Source organism: Ornithodoros turicata, chromosome 6 (genome assembly GCF_037126465.1).
Source record: "Ornithodoros turicata isolate Travis chromosome 6, ASM3712646v1, whole genome shotgun sequence".
NCBI classification, from domain to species: Eukaryota; Metazoa; Arthropoda; class Arachnida; order Ixodida; family Argasidae; genus Ornithodoros; species Ornithodoros turicata.
The window spans coordinates 53,425,772-53,448,430 of record NC_088206.1 but is presented as its reverse complement, the minus strand read 5'-3'; the positions used below and the strand labels follow the sequence as shown (position 1 = coordinate 53,448,430).

Genomic DNA, 22,659 nt, shown 5'->3' with positions numbered 1-22,659 from the left:
CTGTATTGACATTGTATTATAGCTACCAAGTGCCTCCAAGGGAAAGATTGAAACCTCATGAAATTCAGTCTTCACGCTACTGTTGGTGCGACAGAGATGCCTGTGCACAACGCAGTGTGGTATGTCTTGTGTGTTTCGTATGCGAGTGCAGGTATAGTGAAGAATTGTGACATGATGATTGATTGGATTTGGAGGAAGATTTAATGGAATGCTATATTAGACATAATTGAAATTTAGTGAATGCTCTATGAATTGGTGTTCCAATGCCACCTTCTTAACTTGGAGCCATACAAGCATAATTTCACATCAGACCAGGCAAGGCAGCCCAATTGACACATCTACACATTTGTAGGATTTATTATGGTGGTGCATCTATAACCAATCGATCAATCAATCGATCGATCGAGTAAACGGGCACCCTCAGCTATGCTTTAGTGGGCAGGTGAAATCAATCGATCGATCGTACTCCCAAAAGTCCCCTACGGGCGTTACGTGGGAGGAGTGGGTTACAGGAAGTGAGGAAAAAAATAATACATAGAAAAATTATATTAAAAAAATATATAGAAAAAAAAATAGATCGATCGATCGTACTCCCAAAAGTCCCATACGGGCGTTACATGGGAGGAGTGGGTTACAGGAAGTGAGGAAAAAAATAATACATAGAAAAAAGGCAGTAAAACAGCAACAACAAATGGAAACAACAACAACAACAATGCTATACAAGTAGGTTACACAAGGTATTGTAAGTGACGTAAGATTTATACACTGGAAATAGAATTACGAAATTGAGACGAGTCAGTTATGGTAACGATGTGGGGCGGGAGGTTATTCCATTCAATGGCAGTCTTGGGGGAAAAAGGAATTTGAAAATGATTGAGTGTTACATTTTAGGCAGGCAACTTTGAGTTTGTGGTCGATGCGAGATGATATTCTGTGAGGAAAATTAATGTAGGATGACCTGATGGCAGGAGAATGGTGGAACCTGTAAAAAAGTGATAAGGGTGCGGCCCTCCTACGGATGTGCAGTTTGGCCAGGTTGATGTGTTTTTTTAATGAAGCGATACTTGCATATGGTGAGTAGTTGGGTAGTTTCATATAATAATCGACCAAGGGGCGCCGGTGACAATTTTATTTTCTTCAGGAAAAAATAAATGTTATTCCTAATTCAAAAAGAACCAAAACAAGCCTAGTCGCAGGTCTCTGCGATATTTCGTTCTCGGTCGGCGAGGCTCCAAGTAAATCAGCGTGATTTGGGCAGTTCCAGCTTTTTCAAATTCGGTGCGCTGGATCCTCTGAACGGCTGCTTTCTTCTGAAAGCAATTTTTTTCACTGGCAGAATGGGTGGTGCAGATTTGCTTAAGATGATTAAATTCGGTGGCAAAGCCCGAAAAAATTCGAAAAAAATCGCAAAAATGTCTCCGAGGACGTTCGTAGCGCAACTTTGCTGATTTCTTATGTGGTCCCGTAATTTCCGAATATGACAAAACTTATATGAGATGAAAGAGCTTTTTTTACTCTTTCGTTTAATATATAGCGCGTTATCATACCTTCAGGCATCCGTCCACAGTGACGCCGTAATCGCGAAGGGCTGCCAGAATATCGCAGTTTTCAGGACCGTTTTTCTCAAAAAGGCTATCTTCAATTTTGTTTATATTTTGTGGAGACATGCCTTGGACACCGCTCTTTGATATTATAAAATAAAATTTCTACTTACTTTATTTCTCCAGGGCGTGCAAATTCTTTTCCCGCAGCCTGGTCGCTTTTAATTCTAAGTGCCGGAGAATGGTATTCACAGGGGTGCTCTTTTTCTTTCGTTTTTTCCTTGCTGAAAGGTATGACATTATGGGCTGAAAAGATTGTTTGACATGCACTCAAGGATCGATAAAGGGTAGTTACTGCAAACACTTATTTATTGTTGCCGTTTTACAGTGGAAGCCCCAGCACCAACCGCTTACGATAAACACCAGTCCCAGGCGGCATTGAATGTTTTTTTTTTATTGAATTACTTCACCTGGACACGATGTGCACCTGCCCAGTTTGCACTCTCTTGTTTGCGTTGGGCACAAGCACAATGATTTGAGGTCATTAAGCATAAAACACTTGTCCGAGACAAGACTCGGTGCATTCAGACTTAAGTCGTCGTTGGCACAGTAGGTGCAAACGCACTCTTCCCTGTAGGGGCGCATAGAGACATGTGACGAGCGAAGGGAATAGAACTTTGTCGGGCTCATTTTGACTTCGGGATGCGCCTCCCGAAACTTGTGGTATGCATCCCGAATTTTTCGTGACATATAGCGCTTTGCCACTAAGTTGTCGCCATCTGCTCCCCGAATTTTCACAACATCTCGAGGCCTTGGGCTCTGAATTGTACAGTCCAATTTATCGTTCAGGTAATACTCGAGGGCCAACTTCACATTCTCGGGGTCGATGACATTCCTGCTAGAGTATTGATCAGGCGTTATCCATACTCCGTCGTTTTCCAGGAGCCTTTGACTCTTGTAGCTTTGGGAATAGCTTGATGTATCTTAGCCTTAGTGAATGACAAGGGGAGTAAAGTCAAGAGTCTACATCTTCCCTGCACGGTGTTGCTTGGGACATACACCTTCCGCAAGTTTTCAAGCAATTCGTCACGCTGTCTCTTTTCCACAGTTTCTCCCTCCACGGGAAAGTCCACACCGTAAGCAGTACTCAGCCGGTGACGAGGTGACTTTTACACGGCACTTGCAATTTCTTTGTTTTCGTTTTACGTACGGCACGGCATGCCTAACTTCCATAGGCGGTTTTAGTGGGCTAACCCCAGTGTCGTCTTCACAAATTATCTTGTTCACACTTTGCACGATTTCGGTCGGATCACAAAATTCTGAGCCTTCGGAGCTAGGAGGTGAAGGATCTTGTTGGCTTGAGGATCCAGACCCACCGAGCTGCAATCGGAATGCGTTATAGCATTTCACACATATTTCATCCGTATCATCAACACGGTCGGCTTGAGACGCAAGCAAAACAGTCTTTAACAAAGTCGAACCGATCAGTGACACAGCCCTGAAGTTCTTATTCCACAGTATCGTCTTCGTGTGGAGAGCTCAAGTCACTAAAACCGTTTGTCTCGCTGTTCCCACGAAAAGACTGTGGTTTCTTCGGTGAAGGACATCTTTATGAAATGGATAGTTGAGAAATAAAGAACCTCCCGTGCACCCACAACCCGTGAGGACCAAACGGAATTAGGTGCTTTTGTGTGTCGGCAATAGTCGTGCATTTGGTACTCCTACTTTTGAATGCTTTGACACTGCGCTTATTTCGAACCAGAAAGCAAAGTAGCCGATAAGGCTTCCCAGACTTGCTTGCATAAAGCACTGAGCTCGGAAACAAATGGACGCCACAAAGCGCACGGGAAGATACTTCCATGCGAGACTTCCTGTTCTCACGTACAGCTTCACCTTGAAGTGGCTTTTCTAGAAAGGATTAACCCTATGGGGAGAGGTGGGTGGGCTACAGAGTGCACTTTTGTTTAATGTACAGTCATAATAGTCGAGGTTCATCTTGGTTTTGTCAGCCTCTAATGATGTAGCCTCCAGGAGAAGGTAAACGGGTAAAAAATGCGATTCTCCGACTCATAGGATCTAAAAGCGACCAAGGCACGGGAAAATAATTTGCGCGCCCTGAAGAAATAAAATAAGCAGAAATTTTATTTTATAATGTCAAAGAGCGGTGCCCAGGGCATGTCTCCACACAATATAAACAAAATTGAAGATGGCCTCTTTGAGAAAAACAGCCCTAAAAACAGCGATTTTCTGGCACCCCTTCGTGACTACGGGCGTCACTGTAGACGGATGCATGAAGGTATGATAACGAGCTATATCACACAAAACGAAAAAGTAAAAAAAGCTCTTTCATCTCGTATAACTTTTGTCATATTCGGAAATTGTGGGACCCCGTAAGAAATTCGCAAACTTGCGCTAGAACATCCTCGGAGGCGTTTTCGCGATTTTTAAAAAAATGTTTTTGGACTTTGCCACCGAATCTAATTGTCTTAAGCAAATCTTCACCACCCATTCTGCCAGTGAAAAAAATTGCTTTCAGACGAGAGCAGCTGTTCGGAGGATCCAGCGTGCCAAATTTGGAAAAGCTGGAACTGCTCAAATCGCACTCATTTATTTGGAGCTTCGCAGTCCGAGAATGAAATATTGCAGAGACCTGCGACCAGGCTTGTTTTGCTTCTTTTTGGATTAGGAATAACATTTATTTTGTCCTGGAAAATAAAATTGTCACCGGCACCCCTTGGTTGATTATAAATGAAACTACCCACCTGCAAGCAACATCTCATTTCTCTGTCTGTACTTTTAGGTATTTATTCATTGGCTGTATTGCCACCACTTTAATAATTCGATTTTTATTTGACAATACCTATCATCATTTTACCTCCAGCAGATGGTACCTCGAACATTACATGGGGGAGTGGGTTACAATAATAAAGGGTTACAGCATCGCGAGTATATGTACATCACATTTACCGTATTTTCACGCGTATTAGCCGTGGCTTATGCGCAATTTTTTTTTCTCACGGGCGCCCTGCGGCTTATCCACCGGTGCGGCTTATCTGATGACTATTTTTCCTGGTATTTTCCCCATACGCCGATTTTAACGAAAGGGCCGACAGTGTCTCTGGAACAGCACTGCCCTGCCGATGCACGAACAGTGCGTAACAGGGACGGGTCCACATTCGAGTAGATTGATCTTCCTGGTGCATTCCCCCAAGCAGCTTTAAGGAAAGTGGTGACAGTGATTCACGTCTTCTGGAAGATCACTGACCGATCAGTCCACGAAAAACACCCGACAAGGGCACAATCCGATCTTGGTAGAACTCCAGAACTGACCTCCTCTGTTGTACACTGTGCCGATCCCGGAGTATGGACCACATGGTTTATGGCCTTCTCTATGGTCTCCTTTGTAGCACAAATCAGTCGTCTCATATTGCCCGCGGCTTATCTGCGGGTGCGGCTTATCTGCCAGAAAATTTTCAAAACGTCCCAAAAAACGCGTCCTGCGGCTTATCTGCGGTGCGGCTTATACGCGTGAAATTGCGGTAGTACAGAAAAATAGTAAAAGAAAATACAACGAGGTGACATTGTTAGACAATGTGACATACAACAAAATTTATGCATGAAGAAACAGCAAAGTGGTACATCATAAGCTACAATGAAAATGCATCATGAGATATACGTTAATAGTACGTTAAGAGCTACTGTACGCAAGGAAAACACATAGGAAGGTAACCAAATAATGACTACGAGAACAGAACAGAGATGGCATTACGAAATTCTTGAATTGGTATTATTGTTGCGATGTTGCTCGGAAGGTCATTCCATTCTAGGACGGCGCGGCAAAAGAATGATTTTGAAAAAACATTAGAATGACATAAAAAGCGGTCGACTTTGTTTGGGTGATCAAGGCGGGGAAAGATGGCAGTGGATCGGCGAATCGGACACTGTTGTGGGGGAATGTTATGTAAGAATTTATTAAAGAGAGATAGACGTGAGGTAAGTCGGTGCTGTTCTAACGACAACAGGTTAAGTTCGCGTTTCAAAGCAGCGACTGATGTATTAGGAGAGAAATCATTACAGATGAATCGTGCTGCTCTGTTTTGAATGGATTCGATGTTACTCATTAAGTACCTCTGGTGAGGATCCCATATTGGTGATATCTTGCTGTAATATGGCCTACTACGTATAAAACTTCTGTTGTGTATGACATTTTTCGTCTCAAAGAGTGTACAGGGATGACAAGCTAAGGGACCGATTTCTTTTTCTTTTGCATGTTATGTACCTTTGCAAACACATCTTAGTTAACATCCTAGGCTGAACAGTGTGCATTTTTCTCCGAGCACACTTTTGTCCTCATGCCCTTTCTGATATTGAGGCATGTATCATTGAAAATTCAGTATGCTGCATGAACTTGTTTGGGCAAAACAGTCCACTCTGACGAAATTCCTATCTTGTGAGGCAATTTTCTTATATTAGGGTTTTCATTTCATACAAAAATTTTCTGCCTATCGCAATAAATGTACATAGTGTGGTACATGCTCATCACCTACGTGCATTATTTGAGGCAGGAAAATTAGGTTCCGCAACTCACCCGTACTATCAAGGTTGTCGTCATAACTAGAGAGCGGGTTTCGAGGCATATGCCTTTTCATTGGGGGTTGTTCAGATGATGCCTTTTGATCTTCTAAGCACGAATCGGGTCGAAGGGGACTCATTAGTGCCTTAATGTTAATGCATTTTTTGCCTTTTTTAAAAATAGGTGCCGATAAGTGCCTAAACGGGCACTTTGCATGCTGGTTGATGTTTATTTCATAGTTTTTGCAACAAAAAATGAGGACACACTTCGCCACACTGCATCACAGAATGCCAGTATCTCCCCGGTGCCGAAAGTAGATTATTTTTTGCCTGTATTCCTTGTGCCCGATGCAACATCACGTCTGCCCTTGCAGCTGTGGTTAATGGTGACCAGGGCTGTATAAGCTACTCACAAAGTGTAAGTAACTTACAGCTACATGACTCTAAGAGTAACGAAGTTACAGGACAAGTTACTTAGACAGAAATGCACCTCAGTTAGTTATACGTTGCTCGTGAAATGTTGGTATGTGGTACAGTCGACCCGCGTTTATCCGGACTTCATTTATTCAGATCCTGACGAAAAAGCATGGGGACGGATTTCTCCCCATGTATTTCGCCCTCGTTTATCTATCCGGACAAAAAAGCATGGGGACGGATTTCTCCCCATGTATTTCGCCCTCGTTTATCCGGACTTCAGCTTCCGGACTCGGACGAGAATTCTAGGGAACAGAAGTGACTAATACCCAACAATCGGCTTCAGTTATCTGGTCATTGTCCAGGAAGGACACTTGGCCCACACCTAGTCAAGCGAGGTCGAGGACCCTGGCCGTGGCCTCCTTTTTACTGGCACAAAGAGGGTGTTGCTAGGAAGAATTATCTCCCTTTGCGACTTTGCACGTTACACAAAAGTAATCCACTGAGCAGTCTGGTCATTTCAGACTGCGAAGGTCCGCAATGAGGACCCCTGCGCTGCAATCACAGATGACGACATCGTCAGTGTCGTTGCTTCCGATAGTGTTCAAGAAGAATCTGATGATGAAAGCGGGGATGCACCAGCTGTGACGGTAGAAAATGCGCGGGCTGCACTGAGAACAGCGCTATTATTTTCCGAGCAACAAAACAATATTTCGCAAGGTAATGCCATTAGCAAAGGTTTGCAAGAACTGGATGCGTGTATTAGAATGAAACAGATGACAGTGGATAGTTTTCTGTGCAATGGTCAATACAAATGTCCTTTTAGGATCACTCTGGATTTTCTTGTTTCACTTCTCCGGTTCCCCCGCTATCCGGACACTTTCACAGGAAACGAGGCTGTCCGGATAAACGCGGGACGACTGTATAACACTAAAACTCGCATGGAAATTCGATTGAAGAAGTAACTTTCCTCAGAGTGCAAGTTACTCTAAAAGTAGTTGAATTACAGTTACAGATACATCTTTCATCACAGATACATGTTTCAGAAAGTAGTTGGTTACAGTAATTAGTTACACAAAAAGTAATTACTTACAGTAACTCACCTTTAATGAGTTAGTTTGTGGCTCTGGTGGTAATGCTCCTTCTGTTCCCGACGATATCCCTCCCTCACGAGTACCCACGTTGGTACCAGCATGCATCATCAAATCGGTCGATGTCGTGAGGTCATTTTTGGCGTGTAGGGCGATTTGTAGTGACAGGCAACAGAATTTCACCCCGGAACACATTTAGATGGTGCGTGTTTTCTACTGTCTTCACGCTTTCAATACTAAGATGCGTGCACGGTGCTTTGAGTTAGCCATAGCTAGCCACAGAGTTAACCATACTGTCAGAGCGGTCTTGTGGACGCCAAAATCTCCATTATATTTTGCTTCCTATTTCTCTCACTGGCTCTGTGGAATTTTTGCAATGCAACCGAAGAATGACATCAGAAGTTATAATAGAAGCATATTTTTTTTATCAGCTATTGTGAGTGAAGTGCACGCGATAGAGTTGTATGTTACCATAAAGCGACCAATGCTGGCGGCATCGCTCGTAGTGCAATGTTGATCGTGCCTTTTTGGGCCCTTCTTAGTGTCTTTTTAGGCGCCTGAAACGCATGTTTTTAGTGCCTTAAAATCCGCTCTCTAGTCGTAACAAAGACATGCAGGAGGGTAGATCTTTTTCTCCTTCAAATGTAATGTATGCGTAAATTGAGTACCCAAATTTTCAGGGAGCAGCCATGGAACGATATGTTGTGGAGATTGAAGTCTTTCCTTGGGATGGGGATGATCCAAGAAACAAGACTCTTATTTCTACTAAGATGCATCTACATCCAATGTTTGAGAACGAGGAAGATATTTGCTTTATAAGACGACAGGGTAGCAATATCAGGGTAAGTGACATAATCTTCAAGGGGAAGTAATTTGAATTATGTTTTTTAACCACTACCACTAAGTATAGTGTGCAAAAGAGGTGCTCTAGTGTTGAAATATGGCAGTCATCGGAAAAGCCAGACACCGACGGGACTTGAACCACGCATCTCTCGATTATTGGTGGAGCGCCTTGACCTGCCATATTTCAACTGTTCATGTTCCTAGGCAACTTGAAGCTTGTGTTGTGTTTGTCCCTTTGTATGTTCCAGCCTCAGAAAAATTACTTTCAATCATGCCTTGGTGTTCTTCCCAATTGTTGTTGTTGTCACAAAGTTTTAGTCAGGCACATTTTGCAACCTTCTCAAGTCAGGGCTGTCGAAATATTCGATATTCTAGCCAAATATAACGATCATGTATTCAATATTTGGTTCAAAATAGTAGTGCAGGGTTCGCCTAGATAAACTTTGAGGTTTGTAACGTTGATAGAACAAATAGAAACAGTGTCTGGAAGCTAAAGTAGATGTTAGAGGGCGTTTTAGGCCCCAAAATTTTATGTCGCCACTGCCAGTTGGTCCGTTTCTCTGCGAATCAATCCTGAAAATTAAAGAAATGCCACTGCCTAACATTTGCAATCAGCTATACCTGTGTTTCAGCTCCTTCTGTCAGATGGCGAAATGGTAGAACGCGGCATTGCAGACGATATCGAAACCAAGTGAACAAGTGGAACTGAACGCAGACGACTACTGTGTGAAGTCTTCTGCAATGCCGTGTTCGACCGTGTCGCCATCTGACGGAAGGAGCTGAAACACAGGTATAGCCCATTGGAAATGTTAGACAGCAGCGTTTTTTTAATGTTCACGATTTATCCGCAGAGAAATTGACCATATGGCAGTATCGACATAAAATTTTGGGGCATAATATGTCCTCTAACGTCTACTTTAGCTTCCCGACACTGTTTCTATTTGTTTTATCTCCATTACAAACCCCGAAGTTCATCTTAGCGAACACTGTACTGTGAAACCTCTCTAGTACGGACACCCATGGGACCAGGATCCTTGGCCGCTGAAAGGAGGTGTCTGTACACGAGGGGTATTGAAATAAAAGCATTAAAGCTTGCCGGGGAAAACCCAGCTGTCCGCAGCAGGGGAGTGTCCGTCTGGGAGAGGTGTCCGTAATGGGACGTTTCACTGTATCTGCTCGAATACCTCGAGTGGTATATTCGAGTATGCAATCACCAACTGAAATGGCATGCACATCGGGCAGTTCCGGTTTCTACGGACTCAATTTGGCCGATTTTTCATTTCCAATGTGTGCTGCACTCAGACGAATTCATTCCAATCCAGTGAAATACAAAACATTTCTTTATGGTTTGGAGTGAAGTTCTGTATTCAGAAGAGTACACCTCATATGTGTTTTATTTCACGGTGCAACATGAAGGGACTCAAGCTGTTGTCCTAATATTTTACGATTACAGTCAACCCTGTATTTATGAAACCTCAGTTTATGAATTTGCTTGCGTTACGACCAGTTCGTCGCGAAACGAAACACTTCTCATTAAGTATTTCGCGCTCGGTTTATGAACCTTGATTTCCGAACTGTGAACACATTTTTTATGCACAAACTTAGCAGAGTCTACCTTTTTTACCTTGTACGGGGTGAGTACAGTCGTCCAGGTCATTAACACATGAATTGGTGGGGAGGGTGAAAACCTCTATTACCCCGTGTCCTACTCTTGAGGCCGAAAGATAAGAAGATAAATATTGTCTCTGTGGTACGCCAGCGGCTTTCATTTCAAGTCGAGTCAACTCACTGCGAATGAAATGTAACAATAGATATCCTTTCATTGAATGACATTGAGGTTCCCCCACTCACTGTGAACCTCGATGTATGAATCCCTCGTTTTGTGTACGATTTTCCGAGGAATGCATGCCATTCATAAATTCATAGGGATGCGTGTATATATGGCATCTAAAGCACTTAATAGTGCGACATACTTTTCTACGTCAAATTGTAGCTTATGAATCATGACAAAGTGTGTCAGTGTAAGAGTTACTTTGAAGTACTGGTTTAGGTGCATTTCTTTTCTATTTTAATTCAGAGCCAGAAAGCTCTCCCCTGCAGCCAGGGTTGCAAAAAATCGCGATTTTTATGAAAAATCAGGCAAATCGGATTTAGTTGATTAAATCTGATTAATTTGATTTTAATCAACTCCTTTAAGTCTCCCTTCTAAACCATAGGTGGGAGTAACGCGTTACAAAGTAGTGCGTTACCGGTATACGCGTTACATTCGAGAGTGAAATATGGTAATGCATTACATTAGGGAGAAAAGTAATGAGTAACGTAACGTCATTACATTTTTAATAACTAACGCGTAACGGCGTTATACGTTACTGCGTGTTCGGGAACATTGCTTCATCGTCTAAACTTGAAAGCTTGAGCAAGGACCGTGCCTGCAGAATCCGGGAAAATTCCCGATTTTTTTTCTATTCACCTTCAACAATGACAAGGAGGTCACATCGGAACCCAAGAAGAACGCAAAAGAAGGGTTGTTGACCTACCCTGGTTGAGATGTCACCTTTGTTTACCACCTCTGCTTTTCACTCCCTCTGGTATTTTTCGGACGAATGGGGCAAAAGCAGCAGAAAAATAGCCCCTACCCTCTGAACAAGTAGCAAAGTGCCAAAGGATTGGCTGTTTGGATTTGTACTGTGTGAGATAAAAGGTCACTGTCTCTATCAACCTTGACAAGGACCACTCACTGATCATTAGGCGTCCTCTCAGTCCAACGGGCGAAGCTTACAGATGAAAATTTTGAACATCAACTACTTCTGCGTTGCAATAAATCGTACATGTAAGTTGTGTTCATGGGTGACCCTTGTTTGTGCCCAACATTGCTTGTATTGATTTGCGGAATGCACTTATGTGACTCAACCAAAAACAGCGCATATTATAAGGACAACTGGTGAAGTAATGCAAAAGTAACTGCATTACGTATCAGAAGTAACGGCGTTAGTAACGCGTTACAAACTACCGCAACAGTAACGAATAACGTAACGCATTACTTTTTGAAAAAGTAGTGAGTAACTGTAGTGCACTACAAAATAAAAGTAACTTCCCCACCTATGTTCTAAACTAACAATTTTCCTCGTAATCGTGAAATACGACTATGTGGTAATAATTCGCGGGTACATAGCATTAAATTCACACCCCATATCACCTTGTTTCCTTGATTATGTATGCTGCCAACTCAAAATATCAAAATAAAATGCTTTAGGCAGAGCTTCGTGACTATGAATCACATGTGCTCTTTACACAACACAAAACTTTTTAAGGTATTAAGGTGACTTTTTAAAGGTTACTTTAAGATAACTTTTTTAAGGTCATTTCATTATTAAGGTTTAGGAAAGCTGGTTTTAAAATAATGAGTTAAACAGTGGAACTTGGCCGATGCAGCGATGAGCTATTGGTCTCACCGCCGTATTCTTGGACGAGCCTCGACTCGAAACTCGACTCGAGCTGCTCCTCGAGGCCGGTTTTGCGCTTCATAAATCGACCTTGACATGGAACGCTCCTCGAGTGGAGGAATTCCTCCGTGCATGCCTCGAAAATCTCGAGGTAACATCGGTGCTACCTCGAGAACGCTCCTGAACTCGAGTTTGGCTGGTGTCATGGCGGAAGACAGGTCGTTCGCTGCGTCCATCGACTGCGTTTTGTGCCACGATGGCCTTTAACTGGGTGCTGACAACATTACCACTGAGCGACAACGTTCAATAAGGGGCCATCAAACTCCTTTTGACCATTTTGATGATCACGAGTTCCTCATATGGTATACGGTACCGCTTCATGAAGAAAACCGTGCGAAGCCTTTTGGATACATTGCCAGTGGAGGAAAATGTGTGCAATCGTGGGCAGCCTCTACCTCCTGTGCTACAGCTGCCCGTCGACGTGTGATTTTATGGCGTTAGGACTTTTCGAACTGCCACGGGAGACATTGTGAATGTGTCAGAAATGACAGTGTGCCGCGTTGTGGAAAAAATCCCACACCTTCTCGCAAGCACACTTTTCAAGACAAGGTGTAATAAATTTTCATTCTGTCGCGCTATTTAGCACAAAGAAGATGTGTTTGAAGGATGTTTTCACGCAAAAAGTGGTGCAAAAAAAGAAACAGTGCATTGACTGGACATCTAAAAAAAATAAACATCTGATCTGCCTCCTCAATGTTTTTCCGTAATCTTCATACTGTATCAAGCTGGCCCAACCCCTGCTCCAGCTATCACCGAAACGGCTTAACAAATCTTCCATTCATGTTTTTTTTTCCTCTCGTTTTTTTTCTTTTTCAGTTGTTGTTTCAATAGTACGAATTCCGTTTGTTGGGTGGGATAACAGGCTCCACCATTTAGGCAGAGCGCGATTGAGGGCCATAAAAGTTCGTACGACATGCTCGCGGTGACTCCCCAAGAATGGTCTCCCCGATTCTTTGCTCAGGATGTTGCTGTAAAATCTGTTTTGTTTGTTTGATTGTTAGCTACCCTCAAGGCGTTGGGTAAGCGTACCCATCCGCTAACAAACAGTCATTCACGCCACATATTGTAACATAATAGAAGAGTGACAAGCAGTGACATCATCTTTCATATTATTTGATACGAGGTGACCATGCCATTAAGCTAGCTGCTGCCGTTGTGGTTGTAATTGCCAGACCAGAAAACTAGGAAACCTATCAGTCTGTTTCCCTGTTCGAAACACCTGCACCCTTCTTCAAACACTTGCAGACCTTTGTTTTTGTATTTGTAATGCACGTTGGTCGAAATAAAGTAAAGAATTACATTTATTTTTCATGCCATAAGTGTGTTTTAAGCATGATAATTAACATTTTCGAGTGGTCCCGAAAGTCGGCTGGGGACGAGACTACAGCTTTATTTGAGGACAGTTTCTCGAGGAGCGCCTTGGCGGAGGAATCCCCGAAGCGGGTTCATGAAACGCATGGGCTCTTCGAGTGGAGCAGCGCCACTTTCCTCCACTCGTTGGAGTCGAGGCGGAGCGTCGAGTCGAGGCTTGTTCAAGAATACGGCGGTCAGTATTGTTGAAATGACATTGAGGAACAGAAGCTGAGATTTCACGCCACATTGTGTCTCTTCCTCATCAATGTCACAAAGAAAATTTCCTTTTCAAGAAAATCCTTTCCAAAGATTTGGTAAAAAACGACAACATGATCACACTTAGCATCGGTAATTAAAATTGTGATTAAAATCAAGATGACTTAAATCACGTAACCCTGCCTGTAGTGGTAAAAGAACGCGGCACAAAAATCTAGAACAGTGTCTTGCGAGACAAACGTAACCAGCAGAAAGCCACTAATGGAAGCCCAAGAGTTATGAAGGAAGTTTGTGCCTCCTTGTTACTGAAAGGGATGAAAGAGATACACATAGCTGGCTATAGTGAATTATGTAAGTTATGTATGTAATCTTTATAATCTCTGTTGTGTTGTATGATAAGGAAAGCATGTTCGGTGGAAGACTATGCAAACTTTCTGGCAGCTTTTCCTTTCTTCCTTTCTTTTTCAGAAGTTGCATAATTTACCCTGATATTTGAGTGAGAGAGACAAGTGAATGCTTGCCTTCTGTAATTAATAACTACATTACATGTGGGATTGTCGCCCATGCTCACAAGGATATGCAGCAGCTAGAAATATGGCAAGGTGGTTCAACAACAGATGTGCTGCTCGACCCCCTCTGTGTTTGACTCCCTATCCCTTGGGCAGTAATGGAATGCAATTTGTTTCTAAAAAAAATGAAGTATGCACACACTCAAAGCTACAGTGTTTAGCGAAAACCTCTGCTTCTTTGATAAGCAGCTGTGGGAAGTCTAGGGCATTGAGAACATTATAAAGTATTTTATCTGGTATAGGAGGTGTTGTAAATAGAAGACTATGAGAGATCAGCTGTTTTTGGTTTTAAGTAGAGCTGTGCAAATATTTGAAATTTCTAACATGAAACGAATATCTGCTGCTATTCGAATGCTATTTGCAACCTATTTTCGGTATTCGAAATTTAAAAAAAAATTTTCGAATTGTACTGAGGCGAAGTCTCGTCATCACCATTCTGCAAGTGGGCTTCGGCCCATTACATCCAAGAGTTAGGTGAAGCCCACTTCATGTTACTGACATTGTTCTTTTGATGTGCGGCTCCATTCTGCAAGTCTGCTTCACCTCATTACTCTCTTGCGTTAGGTGAAGCCTGATTTATACTGTTTACAATATTTTGTCACCGCTTTCTACAAATTTTGTGAGCTCATGGTCAACGCTATGCTCTGGGCATTGCAGGTTCCAGTAAATGTATTCCCAAGTTTGAGAGTTATGTTCAGCAACACATGGAAATATGTGCAATTTCTAAAAGAAAAGTAGAGGAAATTCACAATATGGACATAGAAATGAGGAGATGCACACAAAGGAGGCTACATGGAACATGTTGACCAACTCTCAGAGCAGTTCATCCCACTAATGCAGCAGTCTACTGTACTCAACACAGAGGGATCCTTCTCTCACGATATGTAATGCTGGTTGAAAAGGCTCACATGTTCGAAGCAGAACATCATCTAGTGAGCAGAACACCAAAAATATTCCACCTTGAGGTATTCAAAATTATTCAAATTGGGCCTTTTCTGATAATTCTAATTCGATTCGCCATCTGAGGAAATTATGTGGATTCGATTCGCAATGTAAGGGAAATATTCGTAAACTATTTGCAATGGAAATTTTGCTATTTGCACAGCTCTAGTTTTTAGCACGTGTCACGTGTGCTGGGGTTTGTGTCATTCTTTTGGATTAAAAGATGTTGGTCGGTTGCTGTGACATTCGGTTGCTTTGGCTCTTTTCCTTATCAGGAGGATTAGTTATGCCATACCGCGGTAGTTTTCATAGTAACACTCTAAGTGGTCCACACATGTGGTAAGCAGGAATTTGGTGAAAGCTTGGGATATTTTTTTTAATAGAAAATGTTGCAATACCTATTCAGAATATTTTCTGCAGATACTGCTGGTACAGTACCATATAATCACTCTCAGAGATGAACCTCAAGTCACATCAAGAAATGTCAAATTTGAGAAGATGCATTTTACTCATTTCAAATTTTCTACATGAGGAGGTCAAGAGTTGAAAAGAGGTAGCTCAGTATGTGATCTGCAGACTGAAATAGCTTCATAACATGGGATTGATAAGACATAGTATTCCATTTTGTATATATAAATCAGTCTTTCTAACGTGATTCCTGCAAGGATCTAAAAATGGTTTCATAGCATAGTCAGTGTTTTCTAAACTGTGGGTCGTGACCCCCAAGAGGTTGCTAATCGGCGCAGAAACTATAAAGAAGAGCTGTCCATAGACCATGCTTTTCCCACTATTCTGTGTCCTAAGAAAGCTCGTGGTAGCAGACCACCATGTCACATGTTACTCACCATGTTACAAGCTTTAGTGAATAGGAAGAGTCGTCCCTGCTGCCACACGTTTATTTTTCTCTCTGCGATGGTTTCTGGCCAGTCTTACTACCTGTGACGATATTAACTGTCAAATTAAATTTCAGCGCCGGTTTTGTGTATCGCTATTTATGCGCTGAAATCGAAAAGCTTGTGGCGTCGCGAAATCCGACTGGGTCGCAACGCATTCTCTTGTTGTTCTGATGGGTAGCACAGCTTGGGAACCACTACCTTAAATTAAGTAACCTGTACGAGTGACATTAATATGCAGTTCTATATATGTTATATGTTTATTGCAGTGTACCATGCAAGACGTTATAGACATGACAAGGCAGGAAGTCAGGGCCTACTACACTTCTGAGTAAGTTGCATTGGTATTAATGGAATTGAACGAGGGGAAGATCTACCAGGCCATAGTTTGTTCTGTACCGTGATAGGTCAAGCTGTTTAAAACATGTCACACTCTGCTTGGAGCGCTAGCAAATGACGTGTGTGAGAAAATCTAACGTAAAGCTACGTGAAGTTAAAGTGAACCTTTCCCGTTCAAAAATAACCTAGTCTCTGGTTGTTTTCATGGAGTACCCTTAATTTTGTCAACTTATGCCACCAAAAGGTGGGTTACAAAGCTGCCTTCAATCTATATTTCGGTTTTTTGGTGATGGTATAGTACTACATGCTGTGTGCAGGCATCCCCTTCCCCAACATCCTTTGTTCTTAATGACATGAAAAGCACCGATAGACAACGCTGCAGATGTCATGCACAATGAAATTCTCACCATGGTATACCGTAAACGAACTCATTGTGAAGCTTGGCTTCCTCCAGGGGCCATGTAGACGGGCATAATAGAGATTAACATCTGTCATCACCAAAGGGTAAAGCACAGGGAAAGCAGGGAAAGGGAACAGGGAAAGAAACGGACAGATCGTACTCATCACATTTACACTAGCTAGCTTCCCTGCCTGCTTTATGCTGTTCACGTTGCAAAAATATCAGACCTGTGAGAGGCTTTTGTAGGAGATTGTAAATGCAAATTTGAACTGAAGTAACATTACACACAAATGCCATCTGAAGGTTCATGGGTACATTATTAACTGACACGAAAAAGCATTGCATTATGGACATCAGTTATATTACACATATATAATGACGCTTTTGGAATAGAACACGAATATATCAAATGTCACAGCATCCCGTATGTCTGTGTTTGTCTACATGTTCAAATACAGTAGAATCTCGATGATGCGAATCTCTCGGGATGTCGGAAAATATGTTAATAATCCAATACAGTCGTGCCTCGTTAATATGACCCCCATTAATATGGACGACGCGAATTATGGACAGTTTTTCCCCGGAACAAAACTTTTGCCATATATTTGTGTCTCGGTAATATGGAACCCCGCTTTTCGGACAATGGACAGCACAAACTGGTACTAATTCCATAGGACCCCATGTATTTTTGCCTCATTATTATGGACATGTTCTCAGGACGACAACCTGTAGGAGAATTGGATGACGAGCCGTTGTTCAAAATTTATTCTTTCCTTTGTCTCTCCAGAATTCTGGGGATATTGTGCCACCCTTCCAGGGTAAAAACCGTTACGAGAACACAAAAGGGTGACGCGCCCTTCTTCGAAATTTCGCCCTTTGTCACTGAAGACACCTAAAATATCAAAGGGAGGCTAGCAGTAGGGGATGCTTCTGGAATGGGCATCATGACGTCATAGCTGTTATAAAAAGCACGGGGACTTTATGTGACTTCAGTTTCTCCCAAGGTCATCATCGAGGACAGATCACATAGCTCGAGCAGGTCTCAAAACAGCGGGACAGATCTCAAGCAATCAAAATTACTGAAATGCTGTCGACTTTGAACATCAGGAGGTATGCGTACAAGCAAGCACTGATTACTGAGTTTTTTTTCGCTATAAATTATATTAAATATTATTATTATTATATTATTATTATTAACGTTATTATGGACGATTCACTTTATGGACAATTTTAGCGAGGAACGAAAGTGTCCATATTAACGAGGCACGACTGTATTCGTATCCTTCGTATCAGAAGAATTAAACCAAATATAAAAATTGAGGCAAGAAAATAGACAGTGGTTGTTCATTTTCCATGACTCTCAAGTGAAAGGGGTCAATTGGAACGCTTTTTCGTCTTCGTTTTCTGCCGGTGCTGCCAAAATTTGCGAGATGATTCAAAAGGCTCAGCACGTGTTCTCCACACGCGAGTCGCACAACTGTGTCGTAAGGCGAGCTTCTGCTAAAGAACGCAGGTGTTAGGTAAAGTTGACTCGCGGAATGGTAATGCCTAATGTTGCCAAAGTTGTGTGTCCCCTACATGTGTTCTGGCAACACCTTCTAGATAATAGAGAAGATATCTCAACATGCTTTCAATAACGTCATGCAACCTGGTCTGGCTGCCGTACGTTTTCAGTGAGTGGGCTTTTCTCTTCTTCGCCCTTTCAGTGACGTCACGTCTGTCTATTGCCAACAGCCACAGTAAGGTTGTGATGTGAATTGAACGAGTGCAAAGGCCTTCTCTGTCGTCTAGGAGGTGTTGGTTCTGGAAACACCACCTAGATAGCAGAAGGCCTGTGCCCACATGACATAGCGTTGCACAGGAAGGCCTGCTGTGAATGCTGTTATGTCGTCAATGAAAGAGCGAACAAGAAGGGAGCTCGAAGCAGCTCGCAAAGCCAGGCAGGTCTCCGTGGGTGATAGTAAGCGAGCACGCCAGATGCTATCAAAAAGGTGTCGGTTCCGGTTGCTTACTCTTTTCCTGAACCAACGTGACTTTGCACAGCTTCGCAGTTTATTGTTGCGAGGGGGGTAAAAAGATCACAACACAGATATGGTGATGAGGTTCAGGACTGTGTAATCCTTCAGATCTCATCTTCTCCACTGCCAAAGCGAGAGTCATTGCTTGCATTGCGAAGTTCGTGGTGAGGATCTGGCTCCCGTCTCAAAAGGTGGAGAAGCCTGACTGGCACACTCACGCAACATGGAACGACCTCTGTTACCTCCTCCAGCTCTGTTTGTATAATCTGAACCGTAATACTTAGGAAGAATTGGTATTCATGCCAGGACCAGAAAGCAATTTCTATCATCCGTGATTGTATCATCGAGGTTCTACTGTATAGAATTGTGAGTTTACAAGAATAATGCATTTTATAAGTGCATTTTTTATTACGTATCTTATTGAGTATATTTTGGCCGTTCAGACAACATAAATTATCAGTTATTCAATTATGTGGTAGCTAATGACAACTTCCAGTTCTAACAGTGTATAACCCCCCTCTTTTCATCGCCATTTTAGTGACAGGTAAATGATGAGCAAACCCCAATCTCATTGCATTGCTTGAATTTGGATACATTTTCGCATTCAAGTTCCTCAAGCAGTGTTGGATCAGTCGAGCCCGTTTATTGCGATCTTCGATAGAACGATAACTCCGATATTGCGATCGCATTGCTGGTTCCCGTGAGCTCTCCCATTGAACTACACGTAATCAAAACATTGATATAACGATCGCCGCGAAAGAGCTTGCTCGCATATTGCGATCGGAATTCTCCCGGCGGCCGGTAAAACGCGTGACAATTAGAAATCAAAATTGCACCATTTCACTGAAAACAAACTACAGTACATTGGCATTTTCAAGAGCCTTCGCCTCCGTGCCCGCTAAAGTGAGAACGCAGTGCGCTTATCCGCGTATGACTGCCGGGGTTTAGATGCGTGCGTTGCAAGGCAGGCGACTTCGAAAAAGCGGAAGACGCTCGCGCGAAGTGGAGAACGTTGTTCCCTCTCCACATCGTTCTCTCGTCTTCAAGCTTTCTTTCTTGTTTTGCTGCGTGCTTGCTACCATAGATTGAGAAGTTACCCGTCAAAAAGAACTCGTTACAGGTTAAGTTACCGTGTGCAAAATGTACCTAAGTTAATAACGAAGTTCTTCAGCCTGAAATGTAACTCGTAGTTACTGAGTTACTTAAAAAAAGAACGAGTTACTTCCAAGCTACTTCGGACACAAAATAGCATGACGCAGGTGCAGCAGCGCAGCACATGAGCAGTTGAGACCTTTAGTTGCCTGCGGAGGAGTCCAACACGCTTAGATCGTTTTCGTTTATGTCCAACAGTAGACCCTCCCCCTGTTTGTAAACAAATGACATCATAGTGTTCGACAGCACCAAAATTTGGTAGAATTGAACTACGCTCGAAGCTAGAGGTGAACAAGGTCACGCCCGAAAGCCACGGTCTTGAGGGGATTACGATATGGTCCCTTACAGGGACGCGGCCCTCCGTCCTACTTCTCTTTCAATCGGAGGCAGCGAAGAAGTGCTCGTTCGTGGAACTCAGCCCTCTCCTTCCGATTTGTTTCAGTTTCAGTCTGTCTACCAATGTCACATGACGTTCCTCTAGTACAGGTCTATTCGAACGCTTTGCATCTTACTCCCTGAAGGTGCACAATGGTTCAGCTTCATTTCAATGGCAGCGGTTCTTACTTCCTGAATAAAATACTGTAATTGATTTGAATATCACGTTTTATGGCAAAAAATGACACGAAGGAACGGGAGAGAAAACAAGAAAACATGTGGACGTGAGTGAAAAGCGAGTTATAAGTAACTTGGAACTTAAGTTACCTTGGGAAAGTTAGCTGAAAAAGGAACTAGTTCCTCTGAAAGTTACCACGGCGCAAAAGTACCGAGTTAAGTTACAAGTTAACAAAAAAAAAAAAAGGAACTTAGTTACAGTAACGAGTTACTTGTAACGAATTAGCTCAAACTCTGGAAGAATGGCACTGGAAGTAATGGAAAGGCTTTCTGCCATTTGCAAAACTGCGCACCAGCTAAAAAAAAGGAACTTAGGTACAGTAACGAGTTACTTGTAACGAATTACCTCGAACTCAGCTTGCTACGATGGCGTCCGCGGTTCCGAGACGCTCTTTGACGAGGAAAGACGCGTGGCTCGACCCGAAGTTGCATGCGTTCTACGGGTTTCATACTGGTGCAAAACCGTGTTGTGAAGTACCGCAGCTTCGAAAACGTGTATTGGCAGACAGTTGCGTGTCGCCACCCCAACGCGCGTCTTACCCGTGGCGGAGGCGCATTCTCATGGACCACGCAGTCCCGATCGTGAGAACGGTGATGACTACGGCATTGGATGACGAGCAGTGGCCGAGATCGTCGATCTCGAAAGGTGTGGCGCCTTATACGGTGTCGGCGGTTATGTTATCAAAAGCTTTCGACACACAGCTGCGTCCATTTAGAGCTAGATAAAATGCGTCTGCGCTCGCAACAAACGCGCAGGCTTGGCGGCATTCTACTTTTAGCGATCTACTTCGTTTACGCGAACCCAAGCGGCAATTTCTCGAAAGCTCGTTTTTAACGATACTCTGATATAACGACCAGATTTCGCGTTTCCGTCAATATCGTTATAAACGGGATCGACTGTGTTGACTCTTCCCTGATGTGCTGTGATATGTGGTGTGTAATAAATGGATTGCGCCAAAATACAGAATCCATTCTGCACTTTTGGAATTGTTTGTTTATTTGTACTTCTTCCTAAATCCAGGTCGAGGAAAAAAGGGGATCCCTCTTGAGAAACACCCTAATTTGCCAGTTCTTCACAAATGGCACCCACAACACCAGCTGCATTCTGTGAAAACAACGGTGCAGTTTGGCAACTTGATGTTATATTTTTTATAAGGAAAGCACCTTTTTCGTAGACTGTCTTCCTACATGTACACGCATATACTATACTTGTGTCCAAAGCAAGCATACATGTTCACCTGTGCATTATCCAGAAGGGTGTACAGAATGCACAAGTCACGCATTTTTTTAAGTTGGAGTTGGAAGTTTCGGATTACATCAGAGGCTGTTGTGTCACGAAATGGAATGAGGTACTCAGGTGTGTGGGGATATTACATATATAAGGAACAGCTTTGCTGCTGCTAGTCTAGCAAGTGGTACCTAACTGTTCCAAACTGTTTCTGTCTAGGATGCTCTTTTATTAAGTATCTGGTAATTGCTTGGTTTGTCACTGGCATCGGTTGAGTGATATACTTTTGTTTTTCGTTTCTCTGTAGATATTGACATGTTCTTCATTTAGAATTTAAAATGTGTATTTAATATGCAAATATACATTGAGAACAAAGGATTTTGTCAAGTTTTGTCTGAATGAACAGCGAAGGCCTCATTATTATTATTATTGTATCTTAATCAGGAATACCCTTGTGATGATGCATGCATGAATGATATTGCAATTGCAATTTTAGAATCAAGGTGTGCATGGTCTGAGGCTTTAAACATCGTCTGAGCCTGCACACTTTGAGTCTAGGTGGAGTGTGTACAGAGTGTACAAGTCAGGCATTTGTGGAGGGGTTATTAAACTTATTCTTTGATACAGTGTAATCTGATCTGTCCTCGGTGGAAGCAGAGCTGGTTTTGCACAATGCACGGAACTTCCGTGAATATGGTCACTCTAGGGTTCTGGGCAAATCACGACATACTATGGATTGGAGTAGTGCCGTGCAAATATTCCAAATTTTCAAATATCGATGCAAATACTTATATTGCACGTTCGATTCGAATTCCGCGCCGACTATGAATTTCGATACTCGAATTGTGAATCGAATGCCTCTTCTATACCGAATGTATTCGAATAGTTGCCGCGCAAAGGGGACGCGAGAACAAACAAACAAACTTCAGCGAGCCCCCAGCTGGAACATCAAGAGAGACCACTGGAAGAGCAA

The 22,659-nt window shown here is 42.7% G+C and overlaps 1 protein-coding gene across 4 annotated transcripts in view; it reads left to right on the top strand.

Annotated features, from left to right (window-relative positions):
* LOC135396703 (uncharacterized) overlaps window positions 1-22,310 on the top strand; it is a 28,095-nt gene extending 5,785 nt beyond the window's left edge. For all 4 annotated transcript variants that reach the window (XM_064627830.1, XM_064627832.1, XM_064627831.1 and 1 more), the window contains 4 exons: window positions 23-119; window positions 8,299-8,460; window positions 16,207-16,268; window positions 21,480-22,310. In XM_064627830.1, the coding sequence (XP_064483900.1) occupies window positions 23-119; window positions 8,299-8,460; window positions 16,207-16,268; window positions 21,480-21,507 (349 nt within the window). In that variant the 3' untranslated portion in view covers window positions 21,508-22,310. The remainder of the gene's footprint in view (window positions 1-22; window positions 120-8,298; window positions 8,461-16,206; window positions 16,269-21,479) is intronic.
* The last annotated feature ends 349 nt before the right edge of the window (window positions 22,311-22,659 follow it).